At 56.5% G+C, this 16,451-nt stretch overlaps 5 protein-coding genes across 5 annotated transcripts; 2 read left to right on the top strand and 3 right to left on the bottom strand.

Moving 5' to 3' along the window:
• Nucleotides 1–2,667: 2,667 nt before the first annotated feature.
• Nucleotides 2,668–4,211, bottom strand: MFIFM68171_05020 (TauD/TfdA-like domain-containing protein; the record flags this gene model as incomplete). The annotated part of the gene is made up of 5 exons (XM_071060440.1): nt 2,668–3,211; nt 3,308–3,477; nt 3,548–3,621; nt 3,682–3,912; nt 3,965–4,211. The coding sequence occupies 5 exons, from the start codon at nt 4,209–4,211 to the stop codon at nt 2,668–2,670; spliced, it is 1,266 nt and encodes a 421-aa protein (XP_070916541.1).
• A 3,527-nt stretch (nt 4,212–7,738) lies between these two features.
• On the top strand, nt 7,739–10,038 carry MFIFM68171_05019 (Zn(2)-C6 fungal-type domain-containing protein; the record flags this gene model as incomplete). Its single annotated transcript, XM_071060439.1, has 6 exons — nt 7,739–8,416; nt 8,483–8,986; nt 9,041–9,143; nt 9,201–9,520; nt 9,578–9,791; nt 9,857–10,038. 6 exons carry the CDS (start codon nt 7,739–7,741, stop codon nt 10,036–10,038), a joined length of 2,001 nt encoding a protein of 666 aa, XP_070916540.1.
• A 996-nt stretch (nt 10,039–11,034) lies between these two features.
• On the top strand, nt 11,035–11,658 carry MFIFM68171_05018 (Translocation protein sec72; the record flags this gene model as incomplete). The annotated part of the gene is made up of 1 exon (XM_071060438.1): nt 11,035–11,658. The coding sequence occupies one exon, from the start codon at nt 11,035–11,037 to the stop codon at nt 11,656–11,658; it is 624 nt and encodes a 207-aa protein (XP_070916539.1).
• Nucleotides 11,659–12,496: 838 nt separating this feature from the next.
• On the bottom strand, nt 12,497–12,982 carry MFIFM68171_05017 (uncharacterized protein; the record flags this gene model as incomplete). The annotated part of the gene is made up of 2 exons (XM_071060437.1): nt 12,497–12,799; nt 12,941–12,982. 2 exons carry the CDS (start codon nt 12,980–12,982, stop codon nt 12,497–12,499), a joined length of 345 nt encoding a protein of 114 aa, XP_070916538.1.
• Nucleotides 12,983–14,694: 1,712 nt separating this feature from the next.
• MFIFM68171_05016 (uncharacterized protein) lies at nt 14,695–15,301 on the bottom strand (the record flags this gene model as incomplete). Its single annotated transcript, XM_071060436.1, has 2 exons — nt 14,695–14,906; nt 14,959–15,301. The coding sequence occupies 2 exons, from the start codon at nt 15,299–15,301 to the stop codon at nt 14,695–14,697; spliced, it is 555 nt and encodes a 184-aa protein (XP_070916537.1).
• Between the last annotated feature and the right edge of the window lie 1,150 nt (nt 15,302–16,451).

Below are 16,451 nucleotides of genomic sequence, written 5' to 3'. Positions count from 1 at the left end.
CGGGTTGTGCGACGTAAGCACTGGAGAATGACCGAGGAACCGGGTTACGAGGGCGCCAGAACCAAGGTTGAAAGGCCTTGGTTGCCGAAATGTAAATTTTGTTGCACGTCCATGTTTCGACGGACGGCTCAGGGGAACCTCTAAGATGAACTTGTATTCGTTGCTACGTCACATCATCAGCAGCAGCACGGTAATGATCAGACGCTGATTCCCTAGAGACTTGCCCTCGTGATCTTGCACTCAGGGACAGCGCTGGAGCCAACACACCTACGCGAAAATCAAACCCAGGCGGGATGGGAGTTGTCCGGGACTCGGGTGCCGCAACACTTGGCTCATTCTCGCCACGCCACGTCGTTACTGATAGGGCGGCATAGAGGAACCGGACCAAGCTCCTATGATGTCTAACACTATCGGCAAAACAAAGGTGTGTATTCTGTGATCCACCCAGGGGGTGCCGGTAACCTGCCTGGGAAGCGGGCAGCAGGGAGGTGCGTTGTCTATATGTTGTCGGCCTTCCGCCCTCTTGATCCTTGCGCCCCCACGTGTTGCCCAGTAAGGGCTGTGTGAATAGAATGCAGATTACCGGGTTACATCCGAGAGACGCGTATCTCTGACGGTTCTGCGCAGTCATATAGACCTTGTTTTTGCCATGACAAAGTGGCATGGGGTGGTCGTCTTGGTCGGCGCGTGGGGGGCATGACGATGATCCACCCTCTTGATACGTCGATCTGCCGAGTCTATATAGTCATGATATTGCATAATCCACCACGACCGCGAGTGCCGCGAGAAAGAGAAGCAGAGAGAATCCAGGGGTGATAATGGTACAGGACAACCGACACTCATAGCGACGTAGAAGTTCGACGACTTGCCGTCTTAGGTATCCTTGGGCCGCGGAAATAGCCAACCGAAGACATCGAGGAGTCCTTGGGTGGGCAATGCAAAGGAACGGTGACAAGGGTGTAGAGTTGTGGTCTCAGGGAGAGCCGCGGCCGTGATGCCCTTCATACCACCCGCCGATCCCACCAGAACCCACATCCGTTGATGTGACGCGATCTTGCAGTACTTGACCCAGAAGGCTATTGGCTTGCGAATTCTGATATTATGCATGGGGGTTCTGTCACTCGCTCCGCTGGCTCTTCGTCTGGTGCCTGTCAAGGGCGCGCGTGGGCGCTCAAGTCTCGTTGGCTGGGGATCAAGGGGGAATTTGTCAAGGTTTGCCGAATCGGTTTTTCGATGGCCGTCTAGATTCAGTTCTCAGTTGCTTGGCCGCCTTGACATGTGGGTGCAGCGTTTTATGGCATGTCCCACAGCTGATGTATCACACAGTCCGCACCTATCATGTGCCGAAGCCTTGCTTGGACCGGGTCTGTTAATGGGCCGATTCCATATTCAGGGGAGTCATGTATGGTTCACAGAGCTTGCAGACTGCGTACTTGGGCGACTTCAACTGGACACGGCTCATGAGAACGTTGGGCACTTACCCGCTCGCCACAGACTGTCAGCAAGGCGGGAGATGACTCCGAGTGGTGCCCGCTTATTGCCGCGTCTGCCTCGAGATAAAGAACTCGACGTAGTACACGCCTCAACCGCCCTTGCCAAGGAGTCGATATCCGCGTCCTGTTGGCCCCACGGACGTCGGTGCATTTCAAAGAGATTGCCCGATCGCGGAGGGAGCCTATGAGACTTCCAAGTGGGTTGCGGCAGGATTCATTGTGATACACTCTTCCTCAGCTCTCCAATCGGCACCGAATAAGCATTGTCATGATGCTTGCTTCGGATCGCCTTCTAATTTCACAGCATGCTAGCCATTGAGAACGAGGCGCTTACAGCGGCACGGTGGACGGCCGGCCTCGTCGCTTGAGATGCCACGGTTAAACTGTGGCGCCGGCCTTGGCGCCGACTATTAGTTTCCGAAGATTAATTACAATCAGTGCTGAGGCTGATGAGAATGTCGTCTTTACGCCACTAAATCAAGTTTTTCGGGCTTTGGGCCGCTTGCCGGGACATGGTTAGGCTAGTCCCACGGCTTGCATGTAAGGAAACGTCTTCTGGACGCAGAGATACGGATGCATAGTAGAGGAGACTGTTGTGAAGCTGTGGCAAGTAAAGGTCGAGCTTTTGAGGAGTCAGTGAGCGACCGGAAGAGCAGGACATTCAGGGACAAGGGGGAGGGGAAAACTGTGGGAGGAGATGTGGCTATACCGTTCCAAATCGCGAAGCTAATTGATAATTGAACTAAGGTAAGGACAAGACCGGTCTCTAACGAACAACGGCTCGGGTCGTTTTCGTCCAAGCGCAATGTAGAACTCATCTGATCCCATGCCCGACACCCCCCCCCCCCCCTCCCTCCGAGCTATCCCCATGATATATGACATCAAGTCATAATTCAGGCGAATGGCATCACACGGGGAAATGCCCGCAATTTTGATTGTGTGATAAAGGAAAACCTAAGACACGGACTGCCCGCAGAAACGAGTGTGATGGGGATTTGCGCGTGCAAATCATTACCTGGATGAAGTATGGTGTAAACGCAGCTATACAAGTTCCTAACTTTTGGTGGCCGTGAACTAGAAGAGCAATACCCGTAGCGTTCGGTTGTCTGACGTAACGCTCAATGATTGGTCCGGATTGGAAAATATGGTGGTTTTCGGTGCGGATCGCTCGTGTCTAAGCCGAGCCCTTGCCGTTCACATCGTCATTGTCCTCGATAATGAAAGCTGCTGAACCAGCCGTGTATTTTGGAAGCTTGTATTCCAGGGTCGGAAGGACTGGGTATCTCCTGTCCGTGTTGCCGCTCAGGCCCGGGAGACCATTCCCGTCAGGCCCGAACGCCGCCTCCCAGGGCACACTCATCGATTTAGGGATCTGCCATGCTAGGGCCGGATTCCGTAGCCAGAGCCGCACTAGATGACGGCCCGGCCCTTTCTTGGCGTCAACGTAGGGGTCACGGGCGTGCAGAAGAGAGAGATTGTTGATGAAGACCATGTCGCCGGGCTTGGTATCCAGGCGGTGGCGGTATTTGGATGCCAAACTAGAGAGGACCCGGAGTGCTTCAAGCTGCGATGGATTTAGGGCGGGAACAGGTGACTCTCGGCCGGTTCTGGCAGTCGCGGGGTGGAGGCCCAAACGCCCTGGGTCGACGCTGATCAGGATCTTGTCCCTCGAGACGTGCAGCAGCGGTGCTACGACGTGGCGCGGTGGGCTACCCGATCTGGACGGTCGGATGTAGTGTGTCAGTAACGCCGTACGATGCGATGTGAGATGCGACATAATTCAAAATCAATCGTGGTTGAACATCTTGACTGACACTTGAATCGGCCAACCCGGATGACGCAGGGTTTCCAGGACCTCTGGGAACGACGCCACAAGTTCCCTGTAGATGGTCCATGATGATGCCACATATGTACTGCCCCCGGTTTCTGCCAGGGAGCGGATATGAAGCGCGAGAACATCGGTGCCCATGTCGCAATGCCAAGCCTTGAGGCGCGAATTCTATCAGCACAGATATTGTGTACAAGCTCCCGCCTCCCGGCTGTAGGTCGCTTACCAGGCCGCTCGTCGTGTGAATGCCATGGCGCAGCTCAGGGGGGGTTGTCCAGATCTTAGAGTCGGTGACATGGGCTGGAGCCGTTTGTCAGCTCGAATCGAGTGCATCATGCATGTCGAAGGGAGCCGTCGTACTAAGCATGGTCCCCCTCTTGTCCTGGGCGCCTCTCTGTTCGCCAATGTAATTTGCGACCCCCAAGAAGATGGTCACATTGTCTTGGGCGGTGTACTTGCGAGGGTCAAGCCCACGGACGATGGCGAAACCACGGCCTTGGTGGACGTCGCGACAAGCCCGCTCCAGTTGTGCCTGAAGCGTGGGAAGCGGGAAGCTATTGCGAGTGACGGCATCTCCATCGAGCCCAAGCTCTGTTCCTGGTTAGCGTCTGGTTTTGGGGCTTGTCGGGACGGGGTTGTTTACGCTTGAACGACTCCAGGGCCTCCTCCACGTCCGCAACGCCATGCTCATCAATATCAACGACGTATGAGGGGTCGACGGTTCCGTCGGCGTTATCAAAATCGTCAGGCAGCCAAGCCATGGGGTGCCCGTCGAACCACACGGTCTCGGCGGCGATGGGCGCCGGGTCACCGTTGCAGACGATGTCGTTGGAGCCTTTCTCCATCTTCAGAAGGTGCCTAACCGCGGTGTCTCTGGACCCGACGGACATCTGTGAGTAGGATGGATGGAGTTGTAGGATACTGGGAGGGAGCGATTTGCTGTTGGAGGGTCCACCCTTGCGCAACACCAATGGAGGGGCGACATGATGGTATCGACGGGGTCAAGTACTCTGCGCTCCTTGGAGAGGCGGGGTTGGAAAGCTCGGGCGCTGGTCATGGCTGTTGAACGGGAGACGAAGAGCCAGAAGCAAGCCTGGCTGGGTTTGGTGTGTTACCCAGGGCCATCGAGTAGGGAACCGCAACAACCGCAACGTCAAAGTCGCCTTCCAAGTTACCACCGTCATTTCCCGAGGGGGTTTCGGTGTTGCTTGGATGACATCGGCCGCGTCGTGGATTGAGTCGAGGCTCCGGTATCGCCGTCGTCATCGCCATCGCCAACCGCACGAGATGGTGGTTTGGGCTCGAGGTTGGGAAGGGAAGAGAAGGGGAGGAGGGCAGCCAGCCGAAGCTTGCGGCCCACGCGGCATGCTGGAAAGTAAAACGGGGCCACAGGAACCACCATCTCGCTCGCCAAGGTTAGTAATTCGGGGCCCTGGCGGGAACCCCGGCTCCGAAGGAGCACTGGGCTGTTTGCTTGCATAGATGCTCCCGCGTAAGAGCACGGAATGGGGACATGTCATTCTGGGAGAGGACTACGCAGTACGGGATCGGGCCACCTTCCAGCACAGGTATCCATCGCGTGACCAAGAAAGAGGTTATGTGTCTCCTCCCAGACAACCCCTGCTGGGTTGGGAGCCCCTTCCGAGCCCCCGTTCATGCGAGTCATGGCCTGAGAGCGGACGAGCTACATAGTGCCTGTGCCTGCCTCTGGCGGTTACGGGTAGCCGCTGAGAAGCGGAGAAGGTCCCAGCCGGACCATGGCAATCATCTACTATCCGGGGGGGAGGGGGCCAGCATACAACTACGGGCTGGCACTTCCAAGGCCACTACTGGCGGCGGCCTGGCTGAGATAAGCGCTGAAACGTCTTCCCGGCAACGGCTGAAGGACGCGCTGGGCCGGTGGTGGGGATCCCAATCGAGCTATCTGGATCGCCTCGCCTTGGCCCAATCCGGACTAAGACCTCAAATTTGGTTCAAGAGGGCCCAGCGGCAGTGGATCTGATGCAGTCTGGCATTTCTGGATCGGAACGGTCCGCTCGGCCGCCGCCCGCGGATGGATCAAAAGGTTCCCGTGGCGTCGTAGCAGCGGAGGAGTGCATCTAGGTTTGTCCATGTAGCATCCGTCGTCTGGGAGGACCCTGTTCAGACAGAGCAAGCTGGGACTTTTGAATATCTTCGCATGGTCGCCTTGGTGCCAGGTGGTACGGAGACTGTGGGGGATGTTCCGGAGATGCGGACCCCAGCGGCCACTTTTCGAATCCTAGGGGGTGGTTGCGGTGCGATTCGCTGCTGTGTAACCGGCCAACTGCATCTGCAAGCTGTTGGCAAACTAGTACGACATCCACCGGCGGGGAGGTGGGTGACCGGGTGAGAGCATCTACACCTAAAAGGGGATAAACGAGCAGGCATTTGTTAGTGACGAGGGTTTCAGGTCGGGCATCGTACTGTGGTGTACTGTGTAATGTAGCGTAGCTGCAGAGACTCGCTTAGGCAAACCTAACCTTGGACGACCGGGCTCCAACCCGCGCTGTGGGCAAGTCGACGTGATCGTCAAGCGCGTTTTTGGCAGAATTCCGGCGGATTCTGGCAGTTGTCATAGGCGGGCTCAGCTGTGCCAAGAGAGACAGTGCAGGGCGGCGCTGCCTGTCAGCGAACGACAGGTGCAGCACCGTGCGCCATGCCCCCCAAAGCAGCCAAGCCTGCTGTTTCCACCCCCGCCAATTCTGCACCTCCAGCTCTCGAGTCTCACAGCTCTCCAGTTCTTCCCTCCGCTGCCCGTCTCTGCCCTGCATCCAGTTCCAGTCCCAGTCCTAAGTTCCGAGTTATGGCCCAGACCCTCCCGGCTCCAGCAAAGCACGGCAGCGTCTGCTATTATTGTCCCCAGGAATTCCCGTTGTAACCCATTGACCCTGGCATCTTTCGCGGTCCCGTCTCCCCTCCTCGTGCTTCAAACATTCCGTGGGGGCCTCGAAAAAAAAAAATAATAATAATAATTCGGCAATAGGGCAGCGCGGCGTTGGGTTACATCGAGCGAGTGCCGCACCTCTGACTCGCCTTTGGCTCGACTGGAGAATTTCCGAGTTTGGGGCGATCCCCCAAGACAATCCTCGGGTCGATCTCCACGGCGCGCTCTGCGGGCCCTTTGGTTATAGCTGTTGCCCTGGCGTGTCACAGGCCACCCGCTTTCTCACCGGTTTCCCCGTCTCTCTCCTGCCCCTCACTCGCAGCAGCGCGCTCTCTCCCGGTCCCTCGTTGGGTGCCGGTGAGGCGGTTCGCTCCGCCTCCGCCAGATCCCGGTCTCGACAACTCAGGAACCCACCCCGGTTTGCACCCTTCTGTGTTCCCATCTCGGTTGCACCGCGGCACGGACAAAAAAACAAGGTTGGATCCAGCCAGCCAAGGTGCCTTGGGGAACAGCCCGGCTTGCCTCCTGTAGCGCCCAATCCGCTCCATCCTTCCTTATCCAGCGGGCATTCGGTTCGATAAGGGGTCCTTCACCCCCTTGCGCTTCACCGGCTTCACAGCGTTTTGGCCGTGTCATCTGCGCCGATTGCCGAGGTGGCTCAAGTCCGACGCTGGGGCCAAGGGGCGCGCGTCGTATTCACGCCGGCCTTGCCGGGAGTTCCGTCCCCCCAAATCTCGCGGGGTCGGTGTGCCCCAAAGCAAAGAATACTTGCCTGTGACGGTCGGTCGCCGGGCGAGGACGGCAGGGAGACACTGGCTGAAGCCTGCCGGCGGCGACGCGAACGATGCGGACCGACCTCCATGCCTTCTCCATGTCCGGCCCACCTTCATTTGTAAATACTTCCCTGCCCCCCTGATCTCCTTTCCCCACCCTTTTCAATATCCACGGTCACCCGTTAACTTGTTGCCCCTCTCTCGACCTTAGACCGGCTTTCCTGTCCTACCAAGCCGCTCCAGCTTTGCGAATGCAGATACCCGGGCGGCAAGGAAGCGCCGCAGAGATGGGGCTTTTGTCAGTCCAACAGGAGACTTTCCGGTCGCCCTGCCCGGTCTCCCTCTCAGCCCTTCCCTGCCGCAAGCGGAAGCCAGTACATGGTACCCAGGCCCCACGTTCGTCCCTGACACGCATGCCAGAAGCCATGGTGGCGGCAGCTCTGCATGGCCGGGCACAGACCAAGGTACGTGTCGTGCAATTTGTTTCGTGACTGTCTAAGAGGTCGGCTCACTTATTTTGGCTACAGGCTCGTCAGACTTCCAACCAACCCCCCACCGACCGGCGGTCCCAGGCAATGGGAACGGGCAACCCGGCGTCTCTACGCTCGTTGAGCCAACTGGATCTTTCCCGCCTACTACCCAGCCTTGGTTGAATGCATATGCCGCAGCGGCCCCCAGTCACACGTCATGGGGCTCCCTGCCTCCCTCACCGGTCGACAGTCTACCCTACTGTTCCCCCATGTGGGTGCCTTCTGTTGCATCACCGGCCGGCCTCCAGGGAGCTTATTATCAGCCCCCAGCCGCCCCGACTTACTTCTCTCCGGCCTTATTCCCATCTCCGCCGCAAGCGCTTATGGGTTCCGAGCTTCCCTCAGTTGGTCATTCGTTGGATCCGGAGAGCTGCTCTCTTTACATGACGGGAGGCCGGTCCATGTATGCCGCGGGGCCATCAGGTGACCAAGTCACTTGCCAATTTCCCATGCATGACGCGAAAGAATCCCCCCCTCAGGCCGTTCTGGGCCATCTTGCTGCCGGGATCGTGTCCGACATCAGCACCGCAGCCGTCAGCCCGGTGTCGCCGCTCCCACACGACAACATGGGCGCTCTGGACCAGCACCGGTTAGTCGAGCTAACCCTTCCGTATGCCGGCGTCGTTAAGCAGCCTCGGGACGAGGAAAGGGTCAAGAATGAGTATTCCGACCAGTCAGATTGCGACGAACGGGAAGCGGTACCCGCCGAGGTCGATCTGAGCGGCCAGTACGTGGATGTGGCGCAGGAATTGGCAAACTCGGGTTCGGACGGCGAGGAAACTCGTGACCGAAAGAAGCGAGGCCGGTTCGACGAAGGGTTACGGAAGCAGACTTCAAACACCCGAAGCATAGGTGCCTGTCTGCGGTGCCATAACCAGCGTGTTCGTGTAAGTGCCGCCCTGAAAAGACAGGTCTTTCCGTGCTGCGTGTTTTGGCATACTGAGATCGCCTAGTGCGTGCCCAACAAGTTTGACAGCAGCCCTCTCGCGCCCTGTGAAACGTGTCTCAACGTGCACCGAGATTCGAAGAAGACCATCCACTACATTCCTTGTCTCCGGTTCAAGGTTACACTGGTGTTGATCTACCGGCCCGGCTACCTGGAACTAACACGGCGCTTTGACCACACCAAAGTGATGGATGTCGCCGACTACCCTGATGATCGCGTCTACGACATCCTCATAGACCAAGGTCTCTGCGCGAACCCGGTGCGTCTTAGGGTCCGGCGTTTCGTGCCAAGAGAGGGTGACGTGCTGTGTCGGAGATATGTCGATAATGGTGTGCCCAAAGAGCAGTACATCCCGCCTTTTTGCCTTGCAGACTCGGAGAAGACAGCGAGGCAGTTCAAGGAGTACATTTATCGCAACGCTCTCGCCGGCCTCGCAGAAGCGGTCAAGACCTCTGACGACATAGTGAAGGACATATTTGCCATGATCGCAAAGCACTGCAGCTCGCTGCCTGTGAGGACATGCCAAGAACAACGAGCGTAGAGCAGATGCTAATTCTGTCTCCAGGACCCCGTCAAAGCGGAAGGTGCCGAGTCGCGGAAGGAAGCGAAGAAGAACCCGGATCAGAAGGAGTTCTTGGAGAAGACTGTCACTCTATGGTTTGCCACACGTGCGTATTCTATATCCCCTTGCCGGGGGCTTATGACTGACCTATTGTCGTTCCCAGGTCATGGAACGGGCTCTGCATGGCTATGTGGCGAGGAACTCTTGGGGATGAGCCCGCATTCCGAACCTAATGCACCCCTCCCGGGCCGGGTGTCGGTGCCTCGGATGATTGTAGCGCAATTCGATAGTATCCGACATGAGCGCATCTACAAGAAACTCGCGCCATGGGTGTTCCGCACCCTCGAGACCTTCCTCACATCCTGCAACAAGGAAGCGTGGTTCACGGTGTTCCTAGCCACATTTCTGCTGCTTCACCAGACTGCCTGCACCTGTGCGGACCGGTATCGTTACACCCAGCAAAACGCGAAGAAAGGCGGCGCTGTATGTTCTTCCCCGGACGTGGCTTCGACCATGAATCCTAGCTGACAAAAGTTTTAGGACACGCGGTATGGAGACCTCAACCACCCGCTCACCCACTTCGTTGAGGAAGTGCAACATGGCGCCGTAATGCTACTCGCCCATTGGCAATATTTCAAGCGCTGTGACCTCATGAACTTCAACTGGGACGACGTCGCCGACTCGGCTTTGATGTTCTTGGAACCGTACCAGCTGCAGTTCGTGAAGAATATAGTTTCCCGAGTCAAGAGAAAATGTACGTCCCAACTTTTCTCTGGCACTTTTGCAATGATTCTCAGGGGAATGCTGATTCCGGCGCAGTTGATTCCATCCCGAAGATACCGGCTGAAGGTTGCTGGGAGCATGAGTTGTTCTGGATCTCCCAAATGTTTGTCTCTCAGCCGTCGAGGACGGCTGACTGGACACCTCCAGAGACCTTTTCGCAAGCCAAGCCTAGCGTTGGGAGGGAGGCTGTATTGTCGTCTGACAAGAAACGAAACTAATGAACTGGTATGAGGTTGGTGTTTGCTTTCATTTTCGGTGGGCACTATTAGGTGTCAGTGTGTTCTGGCCATGTTTTTGTTTGATATATCGGTAAGCTGCCCCCTCCCCGCCTGCTCCCCCACCAAATACCCGTTTGATTTCGGGTTCACATTCGGTAGGCAGCGAACTTGAGCTTAGGATCTTGGCTAATGTGATAGTAGGTGCTGCTGCGTTTGGACTTGTGTTGGTCGTCGGCAGAGCAACCAATCGTGTGTGCGAAGTGTGCGTTTTCAAAGAGAAAATACCCTTGTATTTGAGGCTTAATGCGCAGCAGAAGAGCAACTTGGCGGGCGAATTCTAACTGCGAAAAATTCAAGATGTGTGCGTTACCATTGCACTTTTGATTGATCTCATCCCATGTGCGAGCGACTACGTGTTTCCGGGGATGCGAAGCCCGGGGATTATACAGTGGTACGTTTCTAACAATCAACCAAAGGGCAAGAGTAGCTCTCATCTTGATGCCTCGACCCGAGGCCAATAAGTTTCTACCTCAACTTAAGCACTATATGTTAGACCACCAGCTTCAGTGTTACACCGAGAACCTCTTTATTAAGAGCCTAGGAGCTTAAGATAGGGGGAAACTGTGGGGGCAAAAGCCTTGAAGTTCAGCAGCTGAGTCAGCAGCCATTCGATAACGATAAGATAACATTTTCTGGGGAAAGGCCGGATGAACTGGCCAAGTCAATCACAGCTGTCCTTTTTGGAAAGGGACCATCACCATCACCCAGATACCCAGCCGTGACTTCGGTCTCTGAACTTCCGTGCCTGTCACCTGCGTACTATTTCTAGTATTATTGTTGCAGCATTGGTTGGGCATTACCTGCTACTGGCACACCAACCAACATCATCATCATCAACATCATCACCTTGCAAGCGCGCTTCCGAGCCGCTCATCTCTCTGGGATCGCCCGCTCGACCACAAAGCGCATTATACCACCTCCGCTCGCACGGCCACCATGTCCGACCTAGAAACATTCACCTTCATCCCGCTGCAGATCGACCCCAAGTCGAAAGCCATCAGCGCCGTGCCGCCGGCCAGCAAGGCGCTCGAGACGGAGCTGGCGGCGCTCAACGCGCTCCACCGGTCGCTGCACTCGCTCGAGGGGCCCATGACGGTGCCGCCGCCGCCGGTGCCGGTCAACCCGAAGCGGTCGGCCAACGTGAACAAGCTCCGCGAGTCGGGCAACGCCGAGTACCGCAAGCAGCGGCACGCCGAGGCCATCAAGTTCTACACGCTGGGCCTGCAGATGGCGCTGACGCGCCCGCCGTGGGAGCCCAGCCAGCTGGTGCGCGAGGAGGTGCACCAGCTGTACAGCAACCGCGCGCAGGCGCACATGCAGCTCGGCAACTGGCCCGAGGCGGCCGTCGACGCCGAGGCCAGCGTCGAGGCCAAGCGCCAGGGCAACGCCAAGGCCTGGTTCCGCCGCGGCAAGTGCCTGCTGGAGATGGGGAGGCTGGCCGAGGCCAAGGAGTGGGTGGGCAGGGGCCTGGAGTTTGAAGGGGAGGAGAAGGAGCTGATCGAGCTGTTGAGGGAGATCGAGGGGAAGATGGCCGAGGAGAAGGCTGCGAGGGATGCGTGAGAGGGAACCGGCTGGGGAGTGTTGGGGGGGGAAGGTTGTTTGCGTGCAGAGAGAGATGAGGGTTGGGAATGGAAATAATAAATATGGGAAGATGGGCTACGCCGGGTATACTAAACTAACCTACCTTTTACGTTAAGGGTCTGTTGGCGGAAGCTGGGGGAAAACGAGATGTTCGTGTATTTGTCTTTCGAGTCACTACTGGGTTATATTCAAACCTTCTGGGGGTTAGGCGTTGGGGGAATTAATAGCTTGGCACTGGGGAGGGGAAGAAAGACGAAGGATTGCTGTCATCTAGAGGAGAATCAAAGTGCGAGCATTGATATTTGCCTTGTGCCGCCGAATAACAATCACGGCCCCGTGCCTCACAAGACCACGGTTTACCTTACTCAAAGAAATCTCGATATCAGCCAGGCCATTGCGATACAATTACCCCTCAATCTGCCGGCTTGAACCAACCCCAGTTTCGTTCGCACCCGTAGATTGTCCATTGCAATAGAGAGAAAAAAAAAGTTTGAACGTCTGTGACCAGTTTCCGCCCCCCTTGCTTGAGAATAAAACACATAATGCCGATACCATGATGCCTGGAAAAAAACATGAACCGCAATATGAAATAAAGAATCCGAGCATGCTGCTAATGAACTCCTTCCACTCCATCCCTTTCTTCGATCGATGGCTCGCTGAACACCGGGTTGATGGTCTCGCTGCGTTGTTCTCGGAAAGCGACGCAGTGTGATCTGTACGGGCGGCAAGAGCTGCTTGCAAAGCGGGCAATTGATGGCGTCATGTCCCCATATCGTTCCCTCCAGCGCTCCCGTTGGCTGGTTTTTTGGGCGGGCATTCATGCCTTCTCCTTCTCGTTGACCCCAACCACCGAAGGTTTCCGCGGCCGCATGACGGCGTCTTGGCCCGTCATTCGCCGGCCGAGGGCTCGGTCGAGCTTCGCACCCAGTGCCAGCTTGGCGAGATTTGTTGTCTTCTCCTCGCTCAGGAACACGCGCTGCTCGGAGAGGGGCGGGTTCTTCATGCGCTCGAGGCCGTCGACAATTGGGCGGATCTCGGCGGTCACGCTGTCGCTGCTCAGGACGGTTGGAGTGATTGAGGGCGTCATGCTGAAGGTGCTGTAACGGACCGAGGCGTGCGTCTGGGGAGAAGGCGAGCGAATGGTTAGTGGCGTACTTGGGACGGAGCGCAGGTTTTGATGTCATGAGGGAAGGGATGCTGAGTCGTGAGAGGAGGCAGCAGCAGGAGAAGATGGATGGGACGAAAAACGCGGTGGACATACCGAGGACATGATTGGGCGAGACGAATCGACAGAGGCAGGCATGCTGGGCGGACGTGCCTGTTTGTATCGGTCCTTTGTCCTGCTTTTGTTTACGATTGCCGTCTGGCGGATTGCGCCTTCGCAATTTGAAACACGGAGAGCGAGCGATAATCTCGGTGGGAGCGACGTGTTTTGGGAACAGGGACCGCCAGCTCGCTCGGGGCTTGGCCGTTAAGGGTAATGAACGGTACGACTTGGAGCCAGTTTCTCTGAAATCAAAGTAAAGGAGTGAAGGTGGAGGGCGATGCAACCGACAAGGAGGAAACGGGGGTGAGAAAGATGGGGCAGTTGAGCGGAAGCGACCGGGCGTCGGGCGGCGGCGATGGGTCGCAGCAGGATGACCATGCCATGTGGGATTGCTGCAGGAGGGCGGCCAGCCCTGCCAGAAAGCAGCCAACGGCCTCTGTCATTCAGAGAGGAAGTGGGGCCCAGGGGTTCGGCCGAGCAGATCAGGGCCATTGCCTGAGTGGGCAGAAGCGGTGCGCAGCCATTCATGGGGAGCCATTCCCCCACCCATTCCCCCCGTTCCCCGGATAAGCTCCGCAAAAGAACAGACTGGCCCAACCTCAAGCTACACGATCAACCAAAGTCTGGGACGCTCGCGTCACCATGTCAGAAAACAGCAAATGAGCTGCACCTACACCGCGCTCCTGCCTCGGCTGGGCGGGGATTCCATGGCTTTTGGAACGCTTTTCAAGCACGAAATCGGCAGAGCTCGTTTCTTACCACGGGCGGGATTTCCAAACTTGCCCCAGCAACTTGGGGGCGGTGCTCACGGTTTTCGGCCAAGGGACGGACGATCATCCTGCCTGAAACCCTGCTAAACCCGGCCAGCTTTGTCCGCCATCTGTCCCGTAAGCCGGATGCCTGCCTCTTGTCGTATTCTTTTTTTTCCTTCCTTTTTTCTTTTCTTCTTTCTCTTTTCCCCGCTTTGTCCCAGGATTGCGTAAGATGAATAATTCGAATATGCAGACAGATATTGAGGCAGGTAGGCAGAGCTCTGCCATCTGCGGTTGGTAACCTCGGCAATTTGCAACCGTCCCACGGGTCGTCTTGCATTATCGGGATGCCAGGCCTCGGATCCTGCCGCAACCCAAAAAGCTCCTCGCGATGACCACGCATCACGAGCGGGACAAGCCGCACCCCAGGAAGCCAAGACGGAAACAACGTTGCAGCGCGGAATCCTCGATAGCTTCCATTGCTTTACGTTGGTATGCAACGAGTCTATCGACTCTCCAGGCAGCCCATCCCGGCAGTTCTCACGCAGAGCCACGCGTGGGATCCTAGAGATGAGGTCCAATAGCCCACAGTACAATTAAAATGATTCGTCACTTCATTCCAAAAAAAACCTCTGGTTGCACTGGTGAGACAGGTCAATACTCCGTAGACAACTCGGCCGGTTTGCGCAGGCCACAAACTGGTGATAAGCGAACTACAGGGATGCCTTGAGCGATGAAGTTGCCCAACCGGCAACGCCACCTGAGACGTCCGAAAATCTTCGGAACAGGCAAATTTACACTTCACATGTGTGTTTCCTGGAACGGCTTTTTGGTTCGTTGGGTGGAACACGATTTCCTCCAAGACCACTTTCTCAGCGGGCAGTTTACAGTTTCATCCCAGTCTCGCCACGGCGCACCGCTGTAACCACATATATGACTTCGAATGACGATAACATATCCGCGGACCGGTGTGACAAGCCGAACTAAAGGTAGCTCCTAGTTGCGGCGTTTGTGGTCCCTCTTCTTCTGACCCCTTTGTTTCCTTGGCGAACCGTCGACGTCTCTCGCGCTGTAATCCAGCGTGATACTGTATGATGCCACGGGACCACCCTCGGCTGACACCTCCTGTGGATTTTCCTGCTTGTGCTTCTGTGAGTCTTTGCCCTTTTTGCCATGGTTGCGACTAGGCTCGTCACTCCTAGTGGGAACTTGATGGGTGTTAGAAACGACATCTCGCATGTGCCGAGCAACAGGACTTACCGTCTTTGGGACATTTCTTGCAACAGCCATGGTCACACGCTCCAATCCACTCCCATTCGTTCGTAACCGCGTTCTTCTCCCATTTAGGATTTGCCGACACGTTCGTGCACCACCCGCCGCTGTTGCTCGCTCCGCAGTTGCAACAGGTCCAGCCGCCCCCTGCGCTGCGAAAGTCGCAGTTCGCCAGGGGGCAGCTCATGGTTGATGGCTGGGACGCGGCGAATGTGATGTGGGAGCATGGTGTCTCGTAGCCCGTTTCCAAATCAATGACGGCCGACGGGCAATAGTGCCATGTCAAAGACTGGTGACCGCAAGAATGAGAATATGGATGTCCGTGGCACATGGCTGCTTATGGGAGGAGGAAGAGGGTCTGATTTTTAACAACGCTGCGCGGACTGCGGCGTCTCCTTGAAAGGTTTGACCCCTCAAATGAATCGTCAAGCTGCGCCCTGACTGGACGTAGGACTCTCAACCAGCAGATTCTTGATGCGCGCTATCCCCTCCGCCCACGCTGAGGGGGACTCGAGACCTCTCGCCTGTCTAACTCTCTCTCTCTCTCTCTCTATATATATATATATGTACACAGAATCTCCTTATCTACCTCGACAGGCCGCTTCCACTACCGCCACCACTACCGCCACGATATTGTGGCTGAGAAGGTCATTGGCCGAGGCTACTTGAACTGTCTTGGACATCCCGAGTCGTATGGATTCCACACGATGGTTACGGCCTGCACATCAGCCACGTCCTTGCTCGTTGGATGGGCGGGCGGGGAAAGGCGTCGCGGAAACTCCGGGAGAGCAAAGCACCACCGAGGCCTCAGCCTGGACATCTACCTACAAGACCCAGGAGTCACGATCCTTACGCGGCCTGCTATCGATGGTTGATGGTCCAGTTTCTAGCACTGTCGGCCTTTTCGTTGGTCGTTGATAGACGCATACCTCGTGAGTCAACACCGGCTAGACAACCTCTGGGTTCAGACACCGTCGGGGTAGCGAATCAAGCCACAGGATCGGCTGCCCCGTTGATACCCATGTCTAGTGGGCACGCAGACTTTGGAGTTCCCCAGGTCTAGACCTCGAATAAGTTTGTCCCTGGGATGCTCGGCACTCGGCACTCGGCACGCCCTACGATAATTCGATGTGCTTTTGGGCCGTCTCGCAAATCACGCCATTGCGTGCTTATGAGGCTTGTCGGCATCCACCAACTATTTATCTCGACGGAATCAAGCAATCCATCTTCCGACTTGCTCAGCCTCAGAGGGACATTTCACGGCCGGTCGTCATAGTGAGACATACTAATGCTCTTTTAGTCTTGAGAATTACATCGTCCCACACCGGTCTAGTGTGTGTTGGCCGCCACACACAGTGCAAGGCTCTTTATCTGCGCATGCCCCAGCAGCCCCTCAACACTTCTTCGGTTAGGTGCCGAATGGGGCTGATGAGTTATACCCCGTCAAGGTTCTTTTACCTGGCTGGGCTGGCACGCAAGCG

The sequence above is a fragment of the Madurella fahalii genome (genome assembly GCF_045866475.1).
Source record: "Madurella fahalii IFM 68171 DNA, scaffold_2, whole genome shotgun sequence".
Lineage (NCBI taxonomy): Eukaryota > Fungi > Ascomycota > Sordariomycetes > Sordariales > Madurella > Madurella fahalii.
Note: the sequence above shows the minus strand (reverse complement) of the source record. Positions and strands in the feature narration are given on the sequence as shown.